The sequence below is a fragment of the Coregonus clupeaformis genome, chromosome 35, assembly GCF_020615455.1.
Source record: "Coregonus clupeaformis isolate EN_2021a chromosome 35, ASM2061545v1, whole genome shotgun sequence".
Lineage (NCBI taxonomy): Eukaryota > Metazoa > Chordata > Actinopteri > Salmoniformes > Salmonidae > Coregonus > Coregonus clupeaformis.
The window spans coordinates 41,871,895-41,888,298 of NC_059226.1; the positions used below are offsets into that span (position 1 = coordinate 41,871,895).

At 42.6% G+C, this 16,404-nt stretch overlaps 1 protein-coding gene across 1 annotated transcript in view; it reads left to right on the top strand.

Moving 5' to 3' along the window:
• Positions 1-16,404, top strand: part of agap1 (ArfGAP with GTPase domain, ankyrin repeat and PH domain 1) — a 173,728-nt gene that overhangs the window by 74,339 nt on the left and 82,985 nt on the right. The window contains 2 exon segments of the mRNA XM_041888884.2: positions 9,000-9,025; positions 9,028-9,129. Coding sequence (XP_041744818.2) covers positions 9,000-9,025; positions 9,028-9,129 — 128 coding nt within the window.

The window sequence follows — 16,404 nt, forward strand, 5'->3', positions numbered from 1 at the left end:
CAGAGGTTCTCATGGTAGGACCGCATGGCAGGAATGTGTGTGTATTAATATGTGTAAAGTGCATTCAGAAAGTATTCATACTCCTTGACTTATTCCACATTTTGTTGTTACAGCCTGAATTCAAAATGTAATAAATATATTTTTTTCTCACCCATCTACACACAATACCCCATAATGACAAAGTAAAAATATGTTTTTAGAAATGTTGCACATTATCTCTTTTACTTAAGTATTCACACCACTGAGTCAATACTTTGTAGAAGCACCTTTGGCAGTGATTACAGCTGTGAGTCTTTCTGGGTAAATCTCCAAGAGCTTTCCACACCTGGATTGTAAAACATTTGTCCATTGTTCTTTTCTAAATTCTTCAAGCTCTGTCAAATTGGTTGTTGATCATTGCTAGACAAAACATTATTAGGTCTTGTCACTCAGGAATATACACTGTCTTCTTGGTAAGCAACTCCAGTGTAGATTTGGCCTTGTGTTTTAGATTATTGTCCTGCTGAAAGGTGAATTAATCTCCCAGGGTCTGGTGGAAAGCAGACCAGGTTTTCCTCTATGATTTTGCGTGTGCTTAGCTCCATTCTGTTTATTTTTTTATCCTGAAAAACTCCCCATTCCTTAACAATTACAAGCATACCAATAACATGATGCAGCCACCACTATGCTTGAAAATATGGAGAGTGGTACTCAGTAATGTGTTATATTGGATTTGCCCCAAACATAGCACTTTGTATTCTGGACAAAAAGTTAATTGCTTTGCCACATTTTTTGCAGTATTACTTTAGTGCCTTTTTGCAAACAGGATTCATGTTTTGGAATATTTGTATTCTTTACAGGCTTCCTTCTTTTCACTCTGTCAATTAGGTTAGTATTGTGGCGTAACTACAATGTTGTTGATCCATTCTCGGTTTTCTTCTGTCACAGCCATTAAACTCTGTAACTGTTTTAAAGTCACCATTGGCCTCATGGTGTAATCCCTGAGCGGTTACCTTCCTCTCCAGCAACTGAGTTAGGAAGGACGCCTGTATCTTTGTAGTGACTGGGTGTATTGATACACCATCCAAAGTGTAATTAATAACTTCACCATGGTCAAAGGTATATTCAACAATAGGTGCCCTTATTTGTGAGGCATTGGACAACATCCCTGGTCTTTGTGGTTGAATCTGTGTTTGAAATTCACTGCTTACCTGAGGGACCTTACAGATATTTGTATGTGTGGGGTACAGAGATGAGGTAGCCATTAAAAAATCATGTTGAACACAATTTTTTCACACAGTGAGTCCATGCAACTTGTTACGTGACTTGTTAAGCACTTTTACTCCTGGACTAATTTAGGCTTGCCATAACAAAGGGGTTGAATACTTATTGACTCAAGACAATTCAGTTTTTAATTAAAGTAATTTGTTTAAAAAAAATAAAAAAACATTCCACTTTGACATTATGGGTTATTGTGTGTAGGCCGTTGACAATAAAGATGAAAGTAATCAATTTTAAATTCAGGCTGTAACACAACAAAATGTGGAAAATGTCAAGGGGTGTGAATACTTTCTGAAGACACTGTATTTTTATATGACATGCACATAATGGCCTGTGAAGCGCTATCTGGTCAGAGGGCTTTGGCCTGGGCAGGCTGTCTGTATGAGGGATAGGGTGTGATTGGGGTGGTGTTCTGGGGGGGTGACAGGGGGTCCTGACAGCGCCCTGGCCCCTCGTCCATCAGCGCGCTAATTTAATTATCCTAATTACGGTCGCCATGGCATGTCGCGCGCACCGCACCGCTGCAGCCGCCCCCGTGTCAGAGCCGGGATGCAGTGCTTCGTTAGCACACACTAACGAGCTGAGAAGCCTCGCTGTCCTCCTGCTGGAACACACACACACACACACACGCTCCAGGGACACTGATTTACGGTATTGTCACTGTCATATACCTTTTATTGCTGTAATTAGCTACTGTGTTGTTGTGGTGTAATGGACACAGTCGGGATTCTAATGCTACTGGATTTCACCAAGTCTAGGAATTCTGAATCCCTTCATTCCAGATCAACCTTAGAACAGTAGTGAACTAGGAAATCAGTGAACTTGTTGACGAAACAATGCATGATGAAAGTGATTACTACAACCAAGCCAAATGAACTGGCTACTATGGAGCACAGAAGATCCTATCACCTCTATACCTGTAGCTCTGAATGACATTCACAAACGTGTTCAGCTCTGTTGCTCTCTTTAAAGTGGAACTGACAGCATTTTAGGAACATTAAATCTGATTAAAATCTGTTCATATACACCCACCAAGGAGAATATAACACTTTTTAAAACATGTTTTTATAAATTCTTAGAATGTTTGGTAATTACGTGTATACTAAGACATTTGTGAAAATTCTATAACAATGTACAGTGGGAAAGTGGCCGTGTGTTTGGAGAATTAATAGACACTGCAGTAAATAAAACCTAATAAAAACCTAAATCATCCAGGACCGGAGTCTACGCAGACCGGTGCACTATAGCCAATCAGAGCTACAGGAGGCCTTTATGTAAACAAGCCATTTGCCACACAGGCCTATCATCATTCACTTTGAACTGGACTGTGTGTTTACAGGCAGTTGCAACAGCACGACTTTAATATAATAATAATAATAATAATAATAATATGCCATTTAGCAGATGCTTTTATCCAAAGCGACTTAGTCATGCGTGCATACATTATTTTTTTTGTGTATGGGTGGTCCCGGGGATCGAACCCACTACCTTGGCGTTACAAGCGCCGTGCTCTACCAGCTGAGCTACAGAGGACCACCTATAGTGGTCCTACAGAGGACCACTTTAGATCATTAGAACGCATTCGCCAAAAGCCACAAAATACACCTGAATTGATTTCTGCAAATATGTCAATACCACTGGAGACCTCTTACATTTGGGAACTTTACAGTCCTATTGATCAAACAACCATGAAAAGGTAGGCTCTCTCTCCCTAAGTTATGCACATCAACAACTAGATCAACAACTAATACTATCCAGAGCAAGATTAGCTAAAATCTAACGAGGAAACATTAGATAAACCCCCTGAAATTCTTTCAGCTTGTTGGCTATCAAAATTGCACTGATAAACGATGGGGAATTGTAGCATATTCGTCCTTCTGCAGCTTGCCTGCCAATGTTGCATGCTTGTCCCAACCAAGCACCCAAGCTAACTGGCTAAAGTTGGCTAGCTTGCTAGCTAGCTACTTCCAGACACAAACACCTCACTCTGACCATTTTACTTGCCATAGCAGAGCTGGTTCGCTAGCCTGTTTACATGTTATCTAGAGTGTTCGTAACTAACTATTACATTTTTTGCCTATATTTACTGACACTGGTCATATTCAGCAGGTGTTGCACATTCGTAAATTCATCAATTATTCTGCGCTCTGGCACACTCAGACCAGAGTGCTCTGAAATCGAAGTAGATAGCCAGAGTGAATTTACGAACGCAAGAGATATGCTAACTGGATAACAGTCGTTCAAGTTCTTGCTAGCTAACCAAATGACACCTGCATCTCTAGCTGTGTATACCCACCGAAAAATGATATGAGGGGAAAAATCAGTCACTCACACACTCCTCCTAGCAGCTAGCTAGCTATCTAGCTTACGTTAGGCTCCGTGTTTTTAGCTTGCTACATAGATACGCTAGCCTATTTGCCACGTAAGACTGACTTGTGATAATTGCCCTTGCTAGTTTGATTGTATTGACATTCCCAGCCTTAGTTACATTTGTCCGTTTATGTCCAAAATATTGAGTAATTGAAACTGAAATGGTGCATCCCGAATAGAGGCAGCAAACAATGTACCAGGCCAGCTGTGATTTACAACCTGAGAGCAATATCTTTGGGACTACCAAGAAATGTATTGGTGAATTATATTAATAATGCATTGAACTGCATCCATCTATTCTGCCAACAATGCCTTAGTGTACGTCATGGAATGTTGAGTCAAATACAACCTATTTTTAAAACCGCTTATAAAGTTGGTTTTGTAGCATAAACTGGGAATTTGATATTTTTGACTGATATCTGTTTCATATCCGCAAAGTAGTTAAACCGCTGTCACCAACAAACTATCATGTCCCAAATACACCAAGACAGTCGTGAAGAGGGCACGACAAAGCCTATTCCCCCTCAGGAGACTGAAAAGATTTGGCATGGGTCCTCAGATCCTCAAAAAATTCTACAGCTGCACCATCGAGAGCATCCTGACTGGTTGCATCACCGGCTGGTATGGCAACTGCTTGGCCTCCGACCGCAAGGCACTACAGAGGGTAGTGCGTACGGCCCAGTACATCACTGGGGCCAAGCTTCCTGGGGCCAAGCTTCCTGCCATCCAGGACCTCTATACCAGGCGGTGTCAGAGGAAGGCCCTCAAAATTGTCAAAGACTCCAGCCACCCTAGTCATAGACTGTTCTCTCTGCTACCGCACGGCAAGCGGTACCGGAGTGCCAAGTCTAGGTCCAAAAGACTTCTCAACAGCTTCTACCCCCAAGCCATAAGACTCCTGAACAGCTAATCATGGCTACCCGGACTATTTGCACTGCCCCCCCACCCCATCTTTTTACGCTGCTGCTACTCTGTTAATTATTTATGCATAGTCACTTTAACTCTACCCACATGTACATATTACTTCAACTACCTCAACTAGCCGGTGCCCCCGCACATTGACACTGCACCGGTACCCCCCTTTTTTATTAAAAATAAATGCACTGTTGGTTAAGGGCTGTAAGTAAGCATTTCACTGTAATGTCTGCACCTGTTGTATTCGGCGCATGTGGCCAATACAATTTGATTTGATTTAACCCAGTGTATTCACATGTACACTAATTACCATGGCAACATATCTAGCATTGTTTCCAAAATTCCAACCAGGGATAGTTTTTTCCAAATATCTATCTCATCTGTGGAAACAGAAGGGGCCCATGTCCTTTTTCTGGCTACGTTCCCCAGTCCTCACACACACAGAGGGAAATGAGTGTCTGTCAGGATGAGGGCGGTTATTAAGACAAATTAGCTGTGGATTGTTTTGATAACAAATCTAAGGGCCTGTCGGAGTAGATCAGTGTTTGCCCTGGCCTGGCGGCACAGCAGGCGCCGTGCTGACAGTAGACAAAGACAGACATGAGGCGCTGCAGCAGTACACAACACTATCCATGTGTGACCGCACGTAGCTCTTGTGGGGCCTCTGTGTCTGTGTGTCAATGTGGGGCCCTTATTTTTGTTGACGTGAGCCTCGTCTGTGTCCATGTGATGTGGGGCCCCTGGCTGAGAGAGATAAAGAATAGAGACAGAGTGAGAGAGCAGGTCTAATGGCGGATGGTTTAATTACTGGGTTGTAAGTGAGGTACAACAGTGACCTTTTCCCCAGTGGATCCCTGGCAGGCGCCACACACGCACACACACACACACACACACACACACACACACACACAGCAGGCCACAGCTAGCGCCTCATCATCTGACACGTTAGCTCTTTCTGACTCATTAGTTAATATTTATAGCAGGCCTCCACTGACCGCACCACGACTTTCTCTCTGGCTCTCGGTCACACTCTCTCTCTCTCTCTCTCTCTCTCTCTCTCTCTCTCTCTCTCTCTCTCTCTCTCTCTGTCTCTGTCTCTGTCTCTCTCGGTCTCTCTCGGTCTCTCTCTTGGTCTCAGTTTCTCTCTCTCTCTCACGGTCTCTCTCTGGCTCTCAGTCTCTCTCTCTCTCACGGTCTCTCTCTGGCTCTCTCTCTCTCAACTTCAATTTAAGGGTTTTAATGGCATGGGAAACATGTGTTAACATTGCCAAAGCAAATGAAGTAGATAGTAAACAAAAGTGAAATAAACAAAAATTAACAGTAAACATTACACTCAGAAGTTCCAAAAGAATAAAGACATTTAGTGTCATATTATGTATATATACAGTGTTGTAACAATGTGCAAATAGTTAAAGTACAAATGGGAAAATAAATAAACATAAATATGGGTTGTATTTACAATGGTGTTTGTTCTCTCTCTCTCTTGCTCGCTCTCTCTCTCGCTCTCTCTCGCTCTCTCTCTCTCTCGCTCTCTCTCGCTCTCTCGCTCTCTGTGTGTGAGTCCGTGTGTGAGTCCGTCCCTCTCTCTTTTTTCACACTCTCTGTCCAGTAGGGTGTTGGAGAGAAAAGGTTTGCAGTCTCACCTCCTCAGCCTGTTAGCTGTCTCACCTCCTCATCCTGTTAGCTGTCTCACCTCCTCATCCTGTTAGCTGTCTCACCTCCTCATCCTGTTAGCTGTCTCACCTCCTCAGCCTGTTAGCTGTCTCACCTCCTCATCCTGTTAGCTGTCTCACCTCCTCATCCTGTTAGCTGTCTCACCTCCTCATCCTGTTAGCTGTCTCACCTCCTCAGCCTGTTAGCTGTCTCACCTCCTCATCCTGTTAGCTGTCTCACCTCCTCATCCTGTTAGCTGTCTCACCTCCTCATCCTGTTAGCTGTCTCACCTCCTCATCCTGTTAGCTGTCTCACCTCCTCATCCTGTTAGCTGTCTCACCTCCTCAGCCTGTTAGCTGTCTCACCTCCTCAGCCTGTTAGCTGTCTCACCTCCTAAGCCTGTTAGCTGTCTCACCTCCTCAGCCTGTTAGCTGTCTCACCTCCTCAGCCTGTTAGCGGTCTCACCTCCTCAGCCTGTTAGCTGTCTCACCTCCTCATCCTGTTAGCTGTCTCACCTCCTCATCCTGTTAGCTGTCTCCCCCCCTCAGCCTGTTAGCAGTCTCCCCTCCTCAGCCTGTTAGCAGTCTCCCCCCTCAGCCTGTTAGCTGTCTCCCCCCTCAGCCTGTTAGCGGTCTCCCCCCTCAGCCTGTTAGCGGTCTCCCCCCTCAGCCTGTTAGCGGTCTCCCCCCTCAGCCTGTTAGCTGTCTCCCCCCTCAGCCTGTTAGCTGTCTCCCCCTCAGCCTGTTAGCTGTCTCCCCCCTCAGCCTGTTAGCTGTCTCCCCCCTCAGCCTGTTAGCTGTCTCCCCCCTCAGCCTGTTAGCTGTCTCCCCCTCAGCCTGTTAGCTGTCTCCCCCCTCAGCCTGTTAGCTGTCTCCCCCTCAGCCTGTTAGCTGTCTCCCCCTCAGCCTGTTAGCTGTCTCCCCCTCAGCCTGTTAGCTGTCTCCCCTCCAGTCTGTTAGCTGTCTCCCCCCTCAGCCTGTTAGCTGTCTCCCCCCTCAGCCTGTTAGCTGTCTCCCCCTCCAGTCTGCCTGGTCTGTAGCGGTTAGCTTGGGCCTCTCCTCTCCTCCAGTCTGCCATAAATCTGATCAGAGGGGAGACGTTTCCATTAGAATAAATGGCAGCCTCTCAGAGGAGAACTAAGATTGATGGTTAAAGTTAAATTGTATTAGCCGTGCAGTTTAAATATTTAACACAGGCTTATCATAACTGTTCTTAACACTTAAAGTAATATACAGCCCAGCCCTGGCTGTATATGTGGACCTGTATCACATATATCTTCTACAGATCAGCTCTGTCTATTGTACGTCACTGTTGTCCAATGGCTGGATGTTAGCCATAGAGGACGGTCTTTTAAAGGCATAGAATTGTTGCAGAGATTGTATTCAGGGTTTTAAGGCTGGGCAATTTATTGTGTGTTTCAATATTGCAATATGAATTCAAACCATCTTTACTGCATGGAAAGACCATTTTTGGCATATCCCAGGAACCCAGGTTAGCGGTTTTGATTGAACAAGTGGCTCTGCATTTGACCTGTGTTTCACTGCCAGGTTCACGGGATTGAACTGGGGACGAGTTTTACCACATAAATAGTATGAGTTTTACCACAGAAGCTCAGAGTTTTACTGTAGTGTTTAACCACAGAGAGAGCCGGTCTCTCCTCCTGCCCTTGGCACAGCCCTCTCACCTGAAGGTAAATGTTTATGACTGGCTCCTCATTAAAACACAGGCCTTTTAATGGGACCAATTAAAACAATGGTTTCATCTCACACCAAATGAAACCTGGCCCTGTTTATTGGGGCTGGGGATAATGGAGTCTGAAACTGGGGGAAGAGGGATATATTATTAACCCTGTCCTGCCCAAACTAGATGGATACGATGAGATAATCTCTGATAACTTGCTCTGTCTATTGATTTTTAACAAATATAAGTCCTTGGAAAGAGGATGGATTCACAGACATGTTTGTCATTTGTGAGGGATCTTTCCTAGTCCTGCTATACAGCTTTGTATTGTCCCCATTTCCAGAAAGTAAAACACACTCAAGAAAAAAGTTAAACTTCGAGAATAGAAGTTGCATTTTAAAGTTAGAGAGAGTTTGTAAAAGGAGCATTCCCCTCCATCTGAGAGATGTAGATTTGAACAGCTGCACTCCTACGAGGCCCCTCCCCCTACCCTCCAGGGGGCCGGATCAATGGCCTCGATCGCCACGGAGATGACGGAACGTTTGAATAGCCCTCCCTGATTGGGCCAGAGCCCTGGGCCTGGGGATCGATAGGAGGCAGCTGAGCACCCATTGATTGACATTGCCCTTTTCAATAACACTGATAGCCCACTCTCTCTCTCTCCTGTATAATAATTGTGAAATAATCACTGGAGCTGTTAGCAGGTAAAGGATGTGTGTGGGGCGGTGTGGAAGGCGGACGGTGGGTCTCCTGTGGACCAGATAGATAGGAGATTCACAGACAGGGCTGCTGGAGCTGCCTGCGTCAGCATTATGAGAACTAATGGACTGTTCTGGTCTGAACTAGTGTACCATTAACTAGTGTTCCTCAGGCGCTCTCTCTCTCCTCTCTTTCTTTCTCTCTCTCTCTCGTCTCCATCTCTTCCTTCGATTAGTTGGTCTAGCGTTCTCTAGATCTCTTCTCTCCATTTCTCAATTTCTATCTCTTCTCCCTCTCTCGTTTCTATTAGGTTGTCTAGCCCTCTCTGGCTGGACAACCGTAGCTTCTCAACAAAAGTATTTATGTGTATCCGTTGGGAGAATAGACCCTCTGAATGACGACTGTGTGTTGTTTTGTTGCAGTGGCCCAGAAGATCGTGGCGACCAGGAGAAGCAGCAGCTGTCCATTGGTCCGTGCAAGTCCCTCCCCAACTCCCCTAGCCACTCCTCTGTGTGTTCTGCACAGGTGGCTGCAGCAGTACACATCAGCCAGGTAGGTACACACACACACACACACACACACACATAAATACATTTACCGACAGACACAATTTACTGACACACACTGACTCACAAACAAAATGGCCACATTATGGACCTGAACTACATTCCCACCGTCCATATTTGTTATTTGTCCCTGTCTTCCTCTATCATGTTTCTCCCAGCAGCAGCATCTATCTGTAGCCATGCACACACACACCACTTACCACCCTGTCATGGCTTCCATCCACAGAGCTCAGTCCCCCCATTCATTTGTCATTAAAACAGCATCATTCAACTTGTCTCCATAGCCCAGCTCATCCCCTGAGAATCAGGGTTGTTTTCACACCGTAACAGGACCCTCCTACTGCAGAATGGCCCTCAGTGTATCTTCAATGTTACCCATAATCCTCTCCCAAGCTGGGGCTCATGTTGTACAGTACAGTGTTATGGAATCTAGGTAGAATGATAGAGGTTATGAGTGAGACAGATGTAGTGACTCTCTGTCGTTATGAAGAGGGGATACTGTAACTCACCAGCTGTATAATAGTGTAGTGTCTGTCGTTATGAAGAGGAGATACTGTAACTCACCAGCTGTATAATAGTGTAGTGTCTGTCATTAGGAAGAGGGGATACTGTACCAGCTGTATAATAGTGTAGTGTCTGTCATTATGAAGAGGAGATACTGTAACTCACCAGCTGTATAATAGTGTAGTGTCTGTTATTATGAAGAGGAGATACTGTAACTCACCAGCTGTATAATAGTGTAGTGTCTGTCATTAGGAAGAGGGGATACTGTACCAGCTGTATAATAGTGTAGTGTCTGTCATTATGCAGAGGGGATACTGTACCAGCTGTATAATAGTGTAGTGTCTGTCATTATGAAGAGGGGATACTGTAACTCACCAGCTGTATAATAGTGTAGTGTATGTTATTATGTAGAGGGGATACTGTACCAGCTGTATAATAGTGTAGTGTCTGTCATTATGAAGAGGGGATACTGTAACTCACCAGCTGTATAATAGTGTAGTGTCTGTCATTAGGAAGAGGGGATACTGTACCAGCTGTATAATAGTGTAGTGTCTGTCATTATGTAGAGGGGATACTGTACCAGCTGTATAATAGTGTAGTGTCTGTCATTATGAAGAGGGAGATACTGTAACTCACCAGCTGTATAATAGTGTAGTGTCTGTCATTATGTAGAGGGGATACTGTACCAGCTGTATAATAGTGTAGTGTCTGTTATTATGTAGAGGGGATACTGTACCAGCTGTATAATAGTGTAGTGTCTGTTATTATGAAGAGGGGATACTGTACCAGCTGTATAATAGTGTAGTGTCTGTTATTATGAAGAGGGGATACTGTACCAGCTGTATAATAGTGTAGTGTCTGTCATTATGAAGAGGGGATACTGTACCAGCTGTATAATAGTGTAGTGTCTGTTATTATGTAGAGGGGATACTGTACCAGCTGTATAATAGTGTAGTGTCTGTCATTATGTAGAGGGGATACTGTACCAGCTGTATAATAGTGTAGTGTCTGTCATTATGAAGAGGGGATATTGTACCTCACCAGCTGTATAATAGTGTAGTGTCTGTCATTATGTAGAGGGGATACTGTACCAGCTGTATAATAGTGTAGTGTCTGTCATTATGAAGAGGGGATATTGTACCTCACCAGCTGTATAATAGTGTAGTGTCTGTCATTATGTAGAGGGGATACTGTACCAGCTGTATAATAGTGTAGTGTCTGTTATTATGAAGAGGGGATACTGTACCAGCTGTATAATAGTGTAGTGTCTGTCATTATGAAGAGGGGATACTGTACCAGCTGTATAATAGTGTAGTGTCTGTTATTATGAAGAGGGGATACTGTAACTCACCAGCTGTATAATAGTGTAGTGTCTGTCATTATGTAGAGGGGATACTGTACCAGCTGTATAATAGTGTAGTGTCTGTCATTATGAAGAGGGGATACTGTACCAGCTGTATAATAGTGTAGTGTCTGTCATTATGAAGAGGGGATACTGTACCAGCTGTATAATAGTGTAGTGTCTGTCATTATGAAGAGGGGATACTGTACCAGCTGTATAATAGTGTAGTGTCTGTTATTATGAAGAGGGGATACTGTACCAGCTGTATAATAGTGTAGTGTCTGTTATTATGTAGAGGGATACTGTACCAGGTGTATAATAGTGTAGTGTCTGTCATTATGAAGAGGGGATACTGTACCAGCTGTATAATAGTGTAGTGTCTGTTATTATGAAGAGGGGATACTGTACCAGCTGTATAATAGTGTAGTGTCTGTTATTATGTAGAGGGGATACTGTACCAGGTGTATAATAGTGTAGTGTCTGTCATTATGAAGAGGGGATACTGTACCAGCTGTATAATAGTGTAGTGTCTGTTATTATGAAGAGGGGATACTGTACCAGGTGTATAATAGTGTAGTGTCTGTCATTAGGAAGAGGGGATACTGTACCAGCTGTATAATAGTGTAGTGTCTGTCATTATGCAGAGGGGATACTGTACCAGCTGTATAATAGTGTAGTGTCTGTCATTATGAAGAGGGGATACTGTAACTCACCAGCTGTATAATAGTGTAGTGTATGTTATTATGTAGAGGGGATACTGTACCAGCTGTATAATAGTGTAGTGTCTGTCATTATGAAGAGGGGATACTGTAACTCACCAGCTGTATAATAGTGTAGTGTCTGTCATTAGGAAGAGGGGATACTGTACCAGCTGTATAATAGTGTAGTGTCTGTCATTATGTAGAGGGGATACTGTACCAGCTGTATAATAGTGTAGTGTCTGTCATTATGAAGAGGAGATACTGTAACTCACCAGCTGTATAATAGTGTAGTGTCTGTCATTATGTAGAGGGGATACTGTACCAGCTGTATAATAGTGTAGTGTCTGTTATTATGTAGAGGGGATACTGTACCAGCTGTATAATAGTGTAGTGTCTGTTATTATGAAGAGGGGATACTGTACCAGCTGTATAATAGTGTAGTGTCTGTTATTATGAAGAGGGGATACTGTACCAGCTGTATAATAGTGTAGTGTCTGTCATTATGAAGAGGGGATACTGTACCAGCTGTATAATAGTGTAGTGTCTGTTATTATGTAGAGGGGATACTGTACCAGCTGTATAATAGTGTAGTGTCTGTCATTATGTAGAGGGGATACTGTACCAGCTGTATAATGGTGTAGTGTCTGTCATTATGAAGAGGGGATATTGTACCTCACCAGCTTTATAATAGTGTAGTGTCTGTCATTATGTAGAGGGGATACTGTACCAGCTGTATAATAGTGTAGTGTCTGTCATTATGAAGAGGGGATATTGTACCTCACCAGCTGTATAATAGTGTAGTGTCTGTCATTATGTAGAGGGGATACTGTACCAGCTGTATAATAGTGTAGTGTCTGTTATTATGAAGAGGGGATACTGTACCAGCTGTATAATAGTGTAGTGTCTGTCATTATGAAGAGGGGATACTGTACCAGCTGTATAATAGTGTAGTGTCTGTTATTATGAAGAGGGGATACTGTAACTCACCAGCTGTATAATAGTGTAGTGTCTGTCATTATGTAGAGGGGATACTGTACCAGCTGTATAATAGTGTAGTGTCTGTCATTATGAAGAGGGGATACTGTACCAGCTGTATAATAGTGTAGTGTCTGTCATTATGAAGAGGGGATACTGTACCAGCTGTATAATAGTGTAGTGTCTGTCATTATGAAGAGGGGATACTGTACCAGCTGTATAATAGTGTAGTGTCTGTTATTATGAAGAGGGGATACTGTACCAGCTGTATAATAGTGTAGTGTCTGTTATTATGTAGAGGGGATACTGTACCAGGTGTATAATAGTGTAGTGTCTGTCATTATGAAGAGGGGATACTGTACCAGCTGTATAATAGTGTAGTGTCTGTTATTATGAAGAGGGGATACTGTACCAGCTGTATAATAGTGTAGTGTCTGTCATTATGAAGAGGGGATACTGTACCAGGTGTATAATAGTGTAGTGTCTGTCATTATGAAGAGGGGATACTGTACCAGGTGTATAATAGTGTAGTGTCTGTTATTATGAAGAGGGGATACTGTACCAGGTGTATAATAGTGTAGTGTCTGTTATTATGAAGAGGGGATACTGTACCAGCTGTATAATAGTGTAGTGTCTGTTATTATGAAGAGGGGATACTGTACCAGCTGTATAATAGTGTAGTGTCTGTTATTATGAAGAGGAGATACTGTACCAGCTGTATAATAGTGTAGTGTCTGTTATTATGAAGAGGGGATACTGTACCAGGTGTATAATAGTGTAGTGTCTGTTATTATGTAGAGGGGATACTGTACCAGGTGTATAATAGTGTAGTGTCTGTTATTATGAAGAGGGGATGCTGTAACTCACCAGCTGTATAATAGTGTAGTGTCTGTTATTATGAAGAGGGGATACTGTACCAGCTGTATAATAGTGTAGTGTCTGTTATTATGAAGAGGGGATACTGTACCAGGTCTATAATAGTGTAGTGTCTGTCATTATGAAGAGGGGATACTGTAACTCACCAGCTCTATAATAGTGTAGTGTCTGTTATTATGAAGAGGGGATACTGTACCAGCTGTATATTCGTGTATTGTCTGTCATTATGAAGAGGGGATACTCTAACTCACCAGCTGTATATTCGTGTATTGTCTGTCATTATGAAGAGGGGATACTGTAACTCACCAGCTGTATAATAGTGTAGTGTCTGTTATTATGTAGAGGGGATACTGTACCAGCTGTATAATAGTGTAGTGTCTGTTATTATGAAGAGGGGATACTGTACCAGCTGTATAATAGTGTAGTGTCTGTTATTATGAAGAGGGGATACTGTACCAGCTGTATAATAGTGTAGTGTCTGTCATTATGAAGAGGGGATACTGTACCAGCTGTATAATAGTGTAGTGTCTGTCATTATGAAGAGGGGATACTGTAAATCACCAGCTGTATAATAGTGTAGTGTCTGTTATTATGAAGAGGGGATACTGTACCAGCTGTATAATAGTGTAGTGTCTGTCATTATGTAGAGGGGATACTGTAACTCACCAGCTCTATAATAGTGTAGTGTCTGTTATTATGAAGAGGGGATACTGTACCAGCTGTATATTCGTGTATTTTCTGTCATTATGCAGAGGGGATACTGTACCAGCTGTATATTCGTGTATTGTCTGTCATTATGAAGAGGGGATACTGTACCAGCTGTATATTCGTGTATTGTCTGTCATTATGTAGAGGGGATACTGTAACTCACCAGCTGTATAATAGTGTAGTGTCTGTTATTATGAAGAGGGGATACTGTACCAGCTGTATAATAGTGTAGTGTCTGTTATTATGTAGAGGGAATACTGTACCCGCTGTAAGTCGTGTTATGAAGAGGGGATACTGTAACAGCTGTATAATAGTGTAGTGTCTGTCATTATGAAGAGGGGATACTGTAACTCACCAGCTGTATAATAGTGTAGTGTCTGTCATTAGGAAGAGGGGATACTGTACAAGCTGTATAATAGTGTAGTGTCTGTTATTATGAAGAGGGGATACTGTACCAGCTGTATTATAGTGTAGTGTCTGTTATTATGAAGAGGGGATACTGTACCAGCTGAATAATAGTGTAGTGTCTGTTATTATGAAGAGGGGATACTGTACAAGCTGTATAATAGTGTAGTCTGTCATTATGAAGAGGGGATACTGTAACTCACCAGCTGTATAATAGTGTAGTGTCTGTTATTATGAAGAGGGGATACTGTAACTCACCAGCTGTATAATAGTGTAGTGTCTGTCATTAGGAAGAGGGGATACTGTACAAGCTGTATAATAGTGTAGTCTGTCATTATGAAGAGGGGATACTGTACCAGCTGTATAATAGTGTAGTGTCTGTCATTATGAAGAGGGGATACTGTACAAGCTGTATAATAGTGTAGTGTCTGTCATTATGAAGAGGGGATACTGTAACTCACCAGCTGTATATTAGTGTATTGTCTGTCATTAGGAAGAGGGGATACTGTACCAGCTGTATAATAGTGTAGTGTCTGTCATTATTAAGAGGGGATACTGTACCAGCTGTATAATAGTGTAGTGTCTGTTATTATGAAGAGGGGATACTGTAACTCACCAGCTGTATATTAGTGTATTGTCTGTCATTATGAAGAGGGGATATTGTAACTCACCAGCTGTATAATAGTGTAGTGTCTGTCATTATGAAAAGGGGATACTGTAACTCACCAGCTGTATAATAGTGTATTGTCTGTCATTAGGAAGAGGGGATACTGTACCAGCTGTATAATAGTGTAGTGTCTGTCATTATGAAGAGGGGATACTGTAAACCAGCTGTATAATAGTGTAGTGTCTGTCGTTATGAAGAGGGAGATACTGTACCAGCTGTATAATAGTGTAGTGTCTGTTATTATGAAGAGGGGATACTGTACCAGCTGTATAATAGTGTAGTGTCTGTCATTATGAAGAGGGGATACTGTACCAGCTGTATAATAGTGTAGTGTCTGTCATTATGAAGAGGAGATACTGTACCAGCTGTATAATAGTGTAGTGTCTGTCATTATGAAGAGGGGATACTGTAACTCACCAGCTGTATAATAGTGTAGTGTCTGTCATTATGTAGAGGGGATACTGTACCAGCTGTATAATAGTGTAGTGTCTGTTATTATGAAGAGGGGATACTGTACCAGCTGTATAATAGTGTAGTGTCTGTTATTATGAAGAGGGGATACTGTACCAGCTGTATAATAGTGTAGTGTCTGTTATTATGAAGAGGGGATACTGTACCACCAGCTGTATAATAGTGTAGTGTCTGTCATTATGTAGAGGGGATACTGTACACCAGCTGTATAATAGTGTAGTGTCTGTCATTATGAAGAGGGGATACTGTACCAGCTGTATAATAGTGTAGTGTCTGTTATTATGAAGAGGGGATACTGTACCAGCTGTATAATAGTGTAGTGTCTGTTATTATGTAGAGGGGATACTGTACCAGGTGTATAATAGTGTAGTGTCTGTCATTATGAAGAGGGGATACTGTACCAGCTGTATAATAGTGTAGTGTCTGTTATTATGAAGAGGGGATACTGTACCAGGTGTATAATAGTGTAGTGTCTGTCATTATGAAGAGGGGATACTGTACCAGCTGTATAATAGTGTAGTGTCTGTTATTATGAAGAGGGGATACTGTACCAGCTGTATAATAGTGTAGTGTCTGTTATTATGAAGAGGGGATACTGTACCAGCTGTATAA